Raw genomic sequence first — 13,236 nt, forward strand, 5'->3', positions numbered from 1 at the left:
CTGAAAAAATAACATGATGAATCGTTAGGAAATAAACTGAATACTGAAGAATACTAGTCAGTACAAGACAATACTAGAGATTAAACAACATGCCTTCAGTCTATCAATAGAAACATTGAGTAGATGTACTTCAGTAGAAACATTGAGTAGATGTACTTCAATAGAAACAGTCAGTAGATGTACTTCAATAGAAACATTCAGTAGATGTACTTCAACAGAAACATTCAGTAGATGTACTTCAATAGAAACAAACTCACCTTCAGTTGTTCGGAGTCTAAAAACAAACTCTTCTTCTGTTAGAGACACAAAGTGAAGCTGATGAATTATGGATGAAGGTTTCATTTATCATCACAGCTTCTCACCTGTCAGCTACGCTCACCTGCTGTCTGTAGACCAATCAGCAGCTGGCAGAGTGAGGACATCACTCACTGTTTAATAAACCCACTTTTCTTGTGTCAGCAGCTTCATCACTTTGACTGAAAATGTAATTCATTGTTCATTGTTGAAGAATAAGCAGATATACCCAAATGTGATTTCTACACATCTGGTATAGGATAAGGCATCATGACTAAGGACATACCGTGACCTGGCAAGGACATACCGTGTCCTGGCAAGGACATACCATGACCTGGCAAGGACATCACGTGACCTGGCAAGGACATACCGTGACCTGCAAAGACATACCGTGAACTGGCAAGGACATACCGTGAACTGGCAAGGAACTACCGTGACCTGGCAAGGACCTACCGTGACCTGCAAGGACATCACGTGACCTGGCAAGGACGTACCGTGACCTGGCAAGGACATACCGTGACCTGAAAAGGACATACCGTGACCTGGAAAGGACATACCGTGACCTGGCAAGGACATACCGTGACCTGGCAAGGACATACCGTGACCTGGAAAGGACATACCGTGACCTGGCAAGGACATACCGTGACCTGGCAAGGACATACCGTGACCTGGCAAGGACGTCACATGACCAATCACAATCAATAGAATAGAATGCGTCGACGCTGAAATGAACACTTCACATGTTCAAGAAAAGACAATATTTTAAGAGAATCCCATTATTACATCAAGCTGACATCATGACCTTTAACCTCTCTGTCCACTGACAGCTGATGTGGTTTTCCAAGTTGCTTTTAAAATACACATTTAACTTCTGTGTTTTTATGTCGCTGGTTTTTTTCAGAGGAAGCTGGCTTAGCGTTAAATGGATCTTTGATCTGAGTGGTGTGATGATGGTGTTTGAATGCGGCCGCTGTACTGCAGTCTGAATACATGCTCTGTCTTTGTGTCCTCCTCTGCTCTTTGTCTCCAGCTGGACTGAAGCTGATTGTTTGTCTCTGAGCACTCTTTGTTTCTGGGTCATTCAAGGACAAAACACTGCAGCTCTTCTTCTTCTGCACTGAGATAAACAATACAACACACAGCCTCTCATCCACCACCATCATCATCACCACCACCACCACCACCACCGAGGTGTTGTGACGTGATGAATGGTACACAGTCCAGCTCAGGCAGATCCATGTCTATAGGTCTCCAGCTTGCTGGTCTGAAACCAAAGTGTGGAGACATGAACATGCTGACCCGATGATGATGATGGTGATGGTAGATGAAGAGTCAGAGGATCGGTAAAGGCAGGGAGACATGAATGGTGTTGTGTCAGTCGGGGCCAAAGTAGAGGACAAGCAGACAGATTCGGGTACTGAGGACACGAGGGGATGTGTTAGAAAAATTCACTCGACCCCTCGGAGTAAAATTATTGAAACAGGAACATTTATTCGTTGCAAGGAAGGAGCAGAGTCAGGGGTACAAGGTGATAGACAATTGCATATCCAAGACTGCTCAAAGATCTCTCAAAGAACCAGCTCTTAAATACTCATCATGACCACTAACATAGACGGTTTGTGAGAAATGGTCATACGATAACAAAGGAACTGCTCGTTCTTTCAGACAGAAACATACAGATTCAGTCTCCCTGCTATCAGGAGACATGTTGAGTTTGTGTGTAAGATTAAACAGAGACAGCAAGATGAGAAGTCTGAATATAACAGTGAAATAGTAAATGATTAAGTGTGAATATTGTTTTTATTCCAACAGGATATAAACACACAAAGAGACAAGAACTTAAATGATGTCAGTAAAGTTGCGAAATGACCAACTGGCCGGTATGTGTTTGTAAAAATGAGTAAAAGTATAAATATAAGTATGAGTACAAGTATATGTATAAGATAAGTATATGCATATGTATAAGCATATCAATATGTTCAAGCACATGTATAGGTTTATGTGAAAGTATATGTAAAAGTATATGTATAGCATATATAGATGTATATCCATAAGTACATGGATGAACATATGTATAAGCATACCTATAAGTATATGTATAAATATATGTATGAGCACATGTATAAGTATATGTATAAACATATGTATAAGCATATCTATAAGTATAAGCACATTTATATGTATAAGTATATGCAAAGTATATGTATACGTTTTTAAAAACAGAAAACAATCAAAGTTTTTCTAAAGCGTATCTGTAGGCTCCTCCCAGGGGGCGTGGCCTCTCAGCTCCACTCAGCTGTCAGTCAAAGTCTGAGCCTTTACTCTGTTTCTGCTCTCCTCATCAAGAAGAACCAAAGTACTGCTGAACAGTATTACTGTTACTGCTGCTGCTGGGTGAGTACACACAGTACACACCGTACTGAACGTTGTTATTTACACTTTTGTTTGTCAACTAAACATTTGTTGCATGTTGTTGTCTCCTCCTGAACGAATGTCTGCTGTGGTCTGATTCAGATGACTGAGCTGCACTAAGGGGAAAATGAAGCGCTCCCTGGGGATCTGTCTGCTGGTCTGCTTCGCTCTCTTCGGACTGGGTGCGTTTGATTCTGTTCATTTCAAACACACCTTTTGTTTAAAAGTTTTTTTTAACTTAAAAAATAAATCTGAATTTAAAGACTCACCAGTTGACTTGCTAAACTAATTAATAGATAAACAGATATCTGATTATATTTAATCATTACATAAAATATATGATTTGTGGTAAACTGGTTAAAACGTGTGAAATGACGACTGTAGAACATTTATCTGAAGAATATAATATAATATATAAATAATAAATATATACAATAAAATATTCTGACATGGGGTTTAATTAATAAATAAAGAATACATACATTAAAAATACAAAATATGAGATTCATGGTTTTGTTCCCACAAACTTCACTGGTTTGTGTTTCCCAGTCCTGGACTCTAGTGGTTCAGGTCTCTAGTGGTTCAGGTCTCTAGTGGTTCAGGTCTCTAGTGCATCAGGTCTCTAGTGCATCAGGACTCTAGTGCATCAGGTCTCTAGTGCATCAGGTCTCTAGTGCATCAGGTCTCTAGTGCATCAGGTCTCTAGTGCATCAGGACTCTAGTGCATCAGGACTCTAGTGCATCAGGACTCTTGTGGATCAGGACTCTTGTGGATCAGGACTCTTGTGGATCAGGACTCTTGTGGATCAGGACTCTGTGGTCTGTGTTTCAGGGTCCGCTATCCGCTGCTACAGCTGTAAGGACTACACAGCTAGCTGCTCCAAGCAGCGGGAGTGTAGCTATGACGACGCCTGCCTCACACTCAGCGAGAGAGGTACCCGTACTCTACCTGTACACCTGTACTCTACCTGTACACCTGTACTCTACCTGTACACCTGTACTCTACCTGTACACCTGTACTCTACCTGTACCTCTACTTGTACACCGGTACTCTACCTGTACCTCCTTTATGTGCTCAGGATCCTGAAGAAACCAGATCAGTCTTTTAGCTCTGAACTGACTCAACTGTTTCTATTGTTCTACAGGTGGAATGACGTACCGTCAGTGTCTGAAGTATTCAGACTGTGAGTACGGCCGCCTGGCCCAGATGTTCCCCCAGGTAACTACTCTCCTGGATCTACCTGGTTCCACTATACCATATCATTTTGGATTATAACAAACCATTTCAACAACAGCTGTGAGAAAAGAAAACAGATGCACCTGTTTGAAGTTCCTGTAGACTGGATGTCATTCACTCAGGAGATGAGCCCACAGGTGGTCCTTGACCCAGGAGATGAGCCCACAGGTGGTTCTTGACCCAGGTGAAGTGTCCACAAGGTGCACCTAGACTCAGGTGGTCCTGGACCAGGTGAAGTGTCCACAAGGTGCACTTAGACTCAGATGGTCCTGGACCAGGTGAAATGTCCACAAGGTGCACCTAGACTCAGGTGTTCCTGGACCAGGTTAAGTGTCCACGAGGTGCACCTAGACTCAGGTGGTCCTGGACCAGGTGAAATGTCCACAAGGTGCACCTAGACTCAAGTGTTCCTGGACCAGGTTAAGTGTCCACAAGGTGCACCTAGACTCAGGTGGTCCTTGACCCAGGTATAGTGTCCACAAGGTGCACCTAGACTCAGGTGGTAGTTGACCCAGGTAAAGTGTCCACAAGGTGCACCTAAACTCAGGTTGTTCTGGACCAGGTGAAGTGTGCACAAGGTGCACCTAGACTCAGGTGTTCCTGGACCAGGTGAAGTGTCCACAAGGTGCACCTAGACTCAGGTGTTCCTGGACCAGGTGAAGTGTCCACAAGGTGCACCTAGACTAAAGTGGTCCTTGACCCAGGTGAAGAGTCCACAAGGTGCACGTAGACTCAGGTGGTCCTTGACCCAGGTAAAGTGTCCACAAGGTGCACCTAGATCTGTACAGAAACGTGCCGCAAACACATCCAGAAAGATTTGACCCTTCTTTGGGAGTCTGAAGGAATAAGCGGTCGAGTTGTTCTGACCACTGATCAATAACTGTATCGATCATTTCCAGGTTTCCAGTTTCACCTTCAAGTGCTGCAACTCAGATCTGTGTAACTCCGCCCCCTCCTCTGCAGCGAGCTCTGTGATTGGTCTGCTGGCCTCAGCGGCAGTCATGTGGTGGTGCATCCACTGAAGAGAGCTGCAGCTCCACATCGCCTCCTGTGGCTGAAACATGTAACAGCAGCTTCTTTAACAGTCTGATCAATACATTAATACTGAAAACTTATCACAGATCAATATGTATGTGAAAAGAAATATTTCAGCCGATGATTGATTATAAAAAGAGTTTGACTGATCACTTCAATATTTGTATCAGCTGTTTTACAGGAAACTGCTCTGCTAACTACCCGGCCTTCAAAATAAAATGCAACTGAAACGTTCTTCTGTGACTCGAGATGAAAATGATCTTCTGTCTGTGAATCTAATCAATAAACGGTGACGAACTGTAAACACTCTTTGATTGACTGATTATTGGGAATGGGTGTGGTCAGATTTCTGTGGAGATGGAGAAGACTTAATAGCGCGACCACAGACTCTATAGCACAGCCACAGACTCTATAGCACAGCCACAGACTCTATTGAGCAGCCACAGACTCTATAGAGCAGCCACAGACTCTATAGCACAGCCACAGACTCTATAGCACAGCCACAGACTCTATAGCACAGCCACAGACTCTATAGCACAGCCACAGACTCTACAGCACAGCCACAGACTCTACAGCACAGCCACAGACTCTATAGCACAGCCACAGACTCTATAGCACAGCCACAGACTCTATAGCACAGCCACAGACTCTATAGCACAGCCACAGACTCTATAGCACAGCCACAGACTCTATAGCACAGCCACAGACTCTACAGCACAGCCACAGACTCTACAGCACAGCCACAGACTCTATAGCACAGCCACAGACTCTATAGCACAGCCACAGACTCTATAGCACAGCCACAGACTCTATAGCACAGCCACAGACTCTATAGCACAGCCACAGACTCTATAGCACAGCCACAGACTCTATAGCACAGCCACAGACTCTATAGCACAGCAACATACTCTATAGCACAGCCACAGACTCTATAGCACAGCCACAGACTCTATAGAACAGCAACAGACTATAGCACAACCACAGACTATATAGCACAACAACAGACTCTACAGCACAATCACAGACTCTATAGCACAGCCACAGACTCTATAGCACAGCCACAGATTCTATTGAGCAGCCACAGACTCTATAGAGCAGCCACAGACTCTACAGCACAGCCACAGACTCTATAGCACAGCCACAGACTCTATAGCACAGCCACAGACTCTATAGCACAGCCACAGACTCTATAGAACAGCAACAGACTATAGCACAACCACAGACTATATAGCACAACAACAGACTCTACAGCACAATCACAGACTCTATAGCACAGCCACAGACTCTACAGCACAGCCACAGACTCTATAGCACAACCACAGACTCTATAGCACAGCAACAGACTCTATAGCACAGCCACAGACTCTATAGCACAGCAACAGACTCTAGAGCACAACCACAGACTCTAGAGCACAGCAACAGACTCTATAGCACAGCCACAGACTCTATAGCACAGCAACAGACTCTAGAGCACAACCACAGACTCTATAGAACAGCAACAGACTCTATAGCACAGCCACAGACTCTATAGCACAGCAACAGACTCTATAGCACAACCACAGACTCTATAGCACAGCAACAGACTCTATAGCACAGCCACAGACTCTATAGCACAGCAACATACTCTATAGCACAGCAACAGACTCTATAGCACAGCCACAGACTCTATAGCACAGCAACAGACTCTATAGCACAGCCACAGACTCTATAGCACAGCAACATACTCTATAGCACAGCCACAGACTCTATAGCACAGCAACATACTCTATAGCACAGCAACATACTCTATAGCACAGCAACATACTCTATAGCACAGCAACAGACTCTATAGCACAGCCACAGACTCTATAGCACAGCAACAGACTCTATAGCACAGCCACAGACTCTATAGCACAGCAACATACTCTATAGCGCAACCACAGACTGTCTAGCGCAACCACAGACTATATAGAACAACCACAGACTCGATAGCATAGCAACAGACAATAGCACAGCAACAAACTATAGCACAACAACAGACTCTATAGCGACATACAGAGTGAAATGTGTTCACAGTTTTAACATTAACAGTTCAGATTGTTTGGGGACTGATTTAGACAGCGTAACAGAACATTGCAAATGTTTTTTTTACGCTGCCACCCTAGGTGGATCTATCCTGACTAAAGACGTAACCTGGTATTCAAATTTCTAGGACCGAGAAACCTTCCTTCAGCCATGAGTCAATTTGGCAACAAACTAGTAGAAAGCCAATGATTTACGATCACAAAAATCATTAAACAGATTAGAGACAGTGGGACCATGGATAGTGGACCCTGGGTTTGGGTGAACGTTTCCAAAGATGAACAACATGAGAATGATTAACACGTCTGAGGAGAACGCTAACATGTTGCATAGGTTTATCTTTCATTGACGGTTTGGAGTCATGGGAGTGCTGCAATAACATGAAAAAGTACAAAGGAATACGCTTTGTTACACACCAAGTAGGAAGGACAAAAGTCTTTGCAAACCAGAAGGATTACATGTTTCCTGTGTGTACCTGCAAGAAAGGCAGGTTGTATGAGCTGATGTGATCCAGAAATTAGAAATGATTGTCAGCCAATAAGGCCAGGAAGATTTTAGTGGATGAAACATGTTCAAACCAATTACCAATAGGTCAGGCTATAGCTAGCAGAGGAAGCTAGGCTGTAGCGGGTTGAAGAGTGCCAAACTATAGCTAGCAGAGGAAGCTAGGCTGTAGCAGGGTAAAGAGGGCCAGGCTATAGTTAGCAGAAGAAGCTAGTCTGTAGCAGGGTGAAGAGGGCCAGGCTATAGCTAGCAGAAGAAGCTAGTCTGTAGCAAGGTGAAGAGGGCCAGGCTATAGCTAGCAGAAGAGGCTCGTCTGTAGCAGGGTAAAGAGGGCCAGGCTATAGCTAGCAGAAGAAGCTAGTCTGTAGCACGGTGAAGAGGGCCAGGCTATAGCTAGCAGAAGAAGCTAGTCTGTAGCACGGTGAAGAGGGCTAGGCTATAGCTAGCAGAAGAAGCTAGTCTGTAGCAAGGTGAAGAGGGCCAGGCTATAGCTAGCAGAAGAAGCTAGTCTGTAGCAAGGTGAAGAGGGCCAGGCTATAGCTAGCAGAAGAAGCTAGTCTGTAGCAAGGTGAAGAGGGCCAGGCTATAGCTAGAGGCTGGACTGTAACTGCAGCAGACAAAATACAACATAAAACAGCTCACATGCAGACACACAAACACAGGACTAGTCTGGCGGCCATTTCGGGATAATAATAATGGTTATAATAGTAATGACCATCACAGCATGACTAACCCGGCTGTGTTGATGATCTGTGGTCTTCTTGCAGCATGTTTTTTTTATTTCAATCTGTGTTCTTGTAGAATGGGAATGTCCACTGATGCCATGCTGCACCCCAAATGTCTGCCTGGCTTATATACAGGAGGGAGGAGCTTATATACCAGAGGGAGGAGCTTATAAACAGGAGGGAGGAACTTGTATACCAGAGGGGGGAGCTTATATACAGAAGGGAGGAACTTGTATACCAGAGGGGGGAGCTTATATAGAGGAAGGAGGAACTTGTATACCAGAGGGGGGAGCTTATATAGAGGAAGGAGGAGCTTACACACCACAAGGAGGAGGTGCAGCAGAGTGGCCAGGTGAGAGTGATGATATGACGAGGTGGGCGTGACCAACAGGAAGTTTGACAACAATAGAATTATGAGCCATACACAAAAAATAAATACAAAAATTAAGAAAAAATAATATTATAATAATATAATATAATAGTATAATACTTTTCTGACTGTCACTTTCCAATAAAGTAAGAAAGACAAAAAATAATCATGCAGTAATAACACTTAAATATAATATCCTCCGATTCAAATCTTTATTTTTCAAAAGGAAACAGTCATGAATAATACTAATTATAACAATATTAAGATTACATTCATGTGTTTGATAAATTCAGAATGCAAACAAGAGATTTGATCAGCTGAGACAGGAAGTGGATGCTTCACTTCCTGTAGAACAAGAACACGCCCCACAAACAGAAGAACTTCACTTCCTGTGGTCGGCAGCGAGCAGGACGGCGGCAGCGCTCTCCTTTGCTTCCTGCAGCAGCAGCGCCGCTCGTTTCTGGGTCTGCAAACAAAACATTCATCACATTTATGGATTATTATTCTGCATTCATTGGAACAGACGTCACTCAAAGAGCATGAACGCACCGCCATCTTGAAGGCGTCGTCAGTGACGTCTTTGAGGTTAATGGTGACGTTGTAGTACGCTCCGAAAGCAGCCGCCTCCAAAGCTTTAGCTGCTACCTGCAGGAGGTAACGTCAAAATAAAGGTTTATTTCATGTTTTATTTTGAAAACAGCCACCTCTAAAGCTTTAACTGCCACCTGCAGACAGACGTCAAAATAAAGGTTTTCCATAAATGTTCCCTTCTGAACTAGAAGCGGTGTCTCAGGTGTTTTCGTCACCTGGGCGTCAGACTTGCAGGCGATGTTTCCGTAGACGACCATTTCCTTCAGAGGCAACCAGAGGACGCTGATCCTGTCAGCCAGAGCCAAGGGCACAGCCGCCGCCCGCTGAAGCCCCGCCTGCAGGGCCGCCTCCCTCCTGTTAGATTATATTAGAGATTATTATTCTTGTGGTGTTTGTGTATATGCATAGAAATACAACACACCACATGAAGGCGTTACCGCTCCTTCTCCTCGGTGGTGTTCTTGGGCAACTTAAGCGCCGCCTGCAGCAGAGAGACAGATGTTGAGTGATGAAGACATTATATGATGAAGATGAAGGAGAGGAGGGCGGGACTCCACCATGTAGCTGCTGAAGGCCAGAGAGTCTGCGTCCACCATGAGCAGCAGCTCGCTGGCGGCTCGATGGAACGGAGGAATCAGCCTCCTCATCTCGCCGTCCAGCTCCTCAAACTGCCGCTTCCCGTACGTCATCTGACCCACCATGCTGCCCAGCGCCGCCCCCTGCAGGCGGGAGGTACATACTGCTTTGTACTGTGATGTGTACTACTGTATACCATGGTGTATTCACTCATATAATGGTGTGTATTCACATGTATAATGAAGTGTGGAACAGTATCATGTATAAAGGTGTGTACTGTTGTACCAGAGCAGCGATGGCAGCAGAAACTGATCCTCCTCCAGGAGCCGCAGACCGAGCTGCAACACTGTGAACAAACTGCTGCAGAGACAGAGACACCAGAGGGCTGTCCTCCGGGGAGCGCACCATGTACCTGCACAGGTGACAGGTGACCAGGTGACCAGGTGACCACTGCTCATGACAGCAGTCACAGGTAAAGATGTCCATAATAACGTCTCAGCATCGTGTTGAAGTCACATCGTGTTCTTGCTGATGACCAGTCCACATGTGTATATATTTATACACATGTATATGTGTACACATGTATGTACACACGTCATATACATGCTGAATAAAGACTTACTCTATGATCCTCTCCTTCGGGTTGAACGGACCGAGAGAGTCCAGGCCGAGTTTACTGACCACCTGACGACACAAAGAGACATTTAACTTCATCCGTAGTGAAAGTAGAATATATAACACACACACACTCACCAGCCGGACTTTGTGCTCCTCTTCAACGATGAAGAGTCGGTCTCTCTGCATGTAGAAGGCAGCCGAGTCCAGCAAGGCCTTCAGAGGGATCAGACCTACGATCTGAGAGCCCACCACCGGCAGCTTCAGGTCCTGAACACACCTGTCAATCAGAGAAGAAGTCCACTTCTACTTTCAACTTTTGAAAGCAGTTGTGACCTCTGACCTCAGCGATCCTGCAGATCTCCTGGTGCACGGTGTAGAGGGGGGTCAGCTCGTAGTCCAGGATGTTGGTGGACACCTGGGCGATGTTGGCCTCGTCCAGGTACCAGCCCATCCCCTGCACCTTCTGCAGCAGCCCTGGCTGTCAGGAGACATGGAAGAAGGGTCACTAGAGGTCACTAGAGGACCTGGAGGGGTCACTAGAGGTCACTGGAGGACATGGAGGACTTGGAAGGTTCACTAGAGGTCACTGGAGGACATGAAAGGTTGACTAGAGGTCACTGGAGGACATGAAAGAGTCACTAGAGGTCACTGGAAGACATGGAGGGGTCACTAGAGGACCTAGAGGATCTGGAGGGGTCACTAGAGGACATGGAAGGGTCACTAGAGGTCACTGGTGGTCATAAAAGGGTCTACTGGAGGACCTGGAGGACATGAATGACCTGCAGCGGTCACTAGAAGACATGAAGGACCTGGAGGGATCACTAGAGGACATAGAGGACCTGGAGGGATCACTAGAGGACATGGAGGACGTGGAGGGGTTACTACAGGACCTGGAGGGGTCACTAGAGGACATGGAAGGGTCACTAGAGGTCACTGAAGGACATGGAGGAGTCACTAGAGGTCACTAGAGGACCTGGAGGACATGGATGACCTGAAGCGGTCACTAGAGGACATGGCGGACCTGAAGGGATCACTAGAGGACATAGAGGACCTGGAGGGGTCACTAGAGGACCTGGAGGGGTCACTTGAGGACATGGAGGACGTGGAGGGGTCACTAGAGGACCTGGAGGGGTCACTAGAGGACCTGGAGGGGTCACTAGAGGACATGGAGGGGTCACTAGAGGACATGGAAGGGTCACTAGAGGTCACTGAAGAACATGGAGGAGTCACTAGAGGTCACTGGAGGACCTGGGGGGGTCACTAGAAGTCATTAGAGGTCACTCAAGGTCAGGTCATCTGAAGATGGGTTACTAATCATCTCCCTGGCCATTAACCCATGTATTATTATATTACACTTTTATAGCTGAAAATGTGGAATAATTAACATTTTCAAACATCCTGAGGTGGAGAACCAACAGACAGAAAACTCAGACTCCCAGCATGCACCTGGTCTTTCCCTCGGCCCTGCTCCCTGACGTCCAGGGCGATGCGGTGCGCCTGCTCTTTGGTGGCGATCAGGTTCACGTTGTAGGCGATCAGGAACTTGCGAGCGCCCGTTACCGTGGCGCCCCACGACGGTACGAACAGGGCGGGGCCGAAGTCAGGTGTCCAGTCGGCCATTTTTAACTGGTGGACAGAAAGAAGTTAAATTACATCCTTGCAGGATTCTGAAGATTAAGACGTCGCTTAACTTGTTACTGGTCTGCTACATTTCCCACAATGCATTGGCTGAGGACATAGTGAAGGACAGACAGGAAGTACCCTTAACAATAAAAGCATTAGTTGTCACCTTGTCAGGTAAAGCTTCGTACTCTCCGGTTCGCACAGACGGAAGACTTCTTCTGGATTCCTTTCGTGCTGCTTCTCCATAAAGAAACACTGAAGACACCACGGCTTATTAATATGTAATAACTGTTGATAACTAGTTACTAATCCGGTAGTAACGTACATGTAATAACCAGTTATGAACAGTCAAATAATTATAATAAATTAATCAGACATCCATTTGTTATCAATAATGCATTCACAAGTTGATAACAGCTTATTGATAACGTTCTTCATGCTCACCGGGGACGTGCAGCATCTCCGACAGCTTCTGTCCAAACTCTTCAGCGCAGCGGACGCAGTCGTCCATGGAGACGTTCTGCACCGGGACGAAGGGACACACGTCCAGCGCGCCGGTCCGAGGATGCTCACCTGCACAGGTAACACACACGTCAGCTGTTTCCTGTTGGAGGAGGAAGTACCTGCTCACCTGCACAGGTAACATAGTGTCCTGTGGGACCTTTACACCTGAACACCTCACCTGAACAGGTAACAGCTCACCTGAACAGGTAACAGCTCACCTGAGTGCGTGCTCATGTCGATGAGGCTGAAGGCCTGCCGGGCGGCGTTCAGGGCCCCCTGCACCACGGCTGCAGGTGAGCCCACGAAGGTGTAGACCGTCCTGTTGGTGGAGGCCCCGGGGTCCACGTCCAGCAGACTGCAGCCCGCGCTGCCGGAGACGGCCGCTGCGATGGCATCGATCACCTGACCACGGATTAGGTTTGTAAAGGTCACCACAGTACCTTTCAGTACTTGTACTTTAGTAGTACTACAGTCTGGTAGTACTGCTAAAGCACAGCTGACTGAGTAACTACATTTTCAACATGAAAACGTAACTGTCAAGGGATGAATTGTAGGAGGAAATGTGATCCAAAAAACACTTAATCTAACACAGGGGACCGAACAGCAGACATGCAGTAACACACACGCATATATATATATATATATATATATATATATATATATACATATATATATATATATATATA

At 45.9% G+C, this 13,236-nt stretch overlaps 2 protein-coding genes across 3 annotated transcripts in view; one reads left to right on the top strand and one right to left on the bottom strand.

The window, feature by feature from the left end:
* Nucleotides 1-2,602: 2,602 nt before the first annotated feature.
* On the top strand, nucleotides 2,603-5,282 carry LOC137803498 (CD59 glycoprotein-like). 2 transcript variants are annotated; one of them, XM_068601986.1, is made up of 6 exons: nucleotides 2,603-2,688; nucleotides 2,809-2,888; nucleotides 3,539-3,640; nucleotides 3,852-3,925; nucleotides 4,843-5,006; nucleotides 5,149-5,282. In XM_068601986.1, exons 2-5 carry the CDS (start codon nucleotides 2,834-2,836, stop codon nucleotides 4,963-4,965), a joined length of 354 nt encoding a protein of 117 aa, XP_068458087.1. In that variant the 5' UTR covers nucleotides 2,603-2,688; nucleotides 2,809-2,833; the 3' UTR covers nucleotides 4,966-5,006; nucleotides 5,149-5,282. The 2 variants fall into 2 exon arrangements, with proteins under 2 accessions (XP_068458087.1, XP_068458086.1); XM_068601985.1 differs by having other exon boundaries at nucleotides 4,843-5,282.
* A 3,738-nt stretch (nucleotides 5,283-9,020) lies between these two features.
* Nucleotides 9,021-13,236, bottom strand: part of ftcd (formimidoyltransferase cyclodeaminase) — a 5,032-nt gene continuing 816 nt past the window's right edge. The window contains exons 2-14 of the mRNA XM_068602057.1: nucleotides 12,769-12,952; nucleotides 12,491-12,619; nucleotides 12,213-12,301; nucleotides 11,870-12,049; nucleotides 10,764-10,901; nucleotides 10,559-10,690; nucleotides 10,428-10,489; nucleotides 10,091-10,217; nucleotides 9,787-9,948; nucleotides 9,667-9,710; nucleotides 9,445-9,583; nucleotides 9,188-9,283; nucleotides 9,021-9,104 (exon numbers count right to left, since the gene is read on the bottom strand). Coding sequence (XP_068458158.1) covers nucleotides 9,021-9,104; nucleotides 9,188-9,283; nucleotides 9,445-9,583; nucleotides 9,667-9,710; nucleotides 9,787-9,948; nucleotides 10,091-10,217; nucleotides 10,428-10,489; nucleotides 10,559-10,690; nucleotides 10,764-10,901; nucleotides 11,870-12,049; nucleotides 12,213-12,301; nucleotides 12,491-12,619; nucleotides 12,769-12,952 — 1,566 coding nt within the window. The remainder of the gene's footprint in view (nucleotides 9,105-9,187; nucleotides 9,284-9,444; nucleotides 9,584-9,666; nucleotides 9,711-9,786; nucleotides 9,949-10,090; nucleotides 10,218-10,427; nucleotides 10,490-10,558; nucleotides 10,691-10,763; nucleotides 10,902-11,869; nucleotides 12,050-12,212; nucleotides 12,302-12,490; nucleotides 12,620-12,768; nucleotides 12,953-13,236) is intronic.

The sequence above is a fragment of the Clinocottus analis genome, unplaced genomic scaffold (genome assembly GCF_023055335.1).
Source record: "Clinocottus analis isolate CAN_PGR_092001 unplaced genomic scaffold, fCliAna1.0.p SCAF_58, whole genome shotgun sequence".
Taxonomy (NCBI): Eukaryota; Metazoa; Chordata; class Actinopteri; order Perciformes; family Cottidae; genus Clinocottus; species Clinocottus analis.

Excerpts from the sequence above, each read along its gene's own strand:
- LOC137803498 (XM_068601985.1), top strand. The coding sequence starts at position 2,834 with ATGAAGCGCTCCCTGGGGATCTGTCTGCTGGTCTGCTTCGCTCTCTTC. Across the intron at positions 2,889-3,538 it reads CTTCGCTCTCTTCGGACTGG|GGTCCGCTATCCGCTGCTAC; the intron begins GTGCGTTTGATT and ends TCTGTGTTTCAG. Across the intron at positions 3,926-4,842 it reads TGGCCCAGATGTTCCCCCAG|GTTTCCAGTTTCACCTTCAA; the intron begins GTAACTACTCTC and ends GATCATTTCCAG.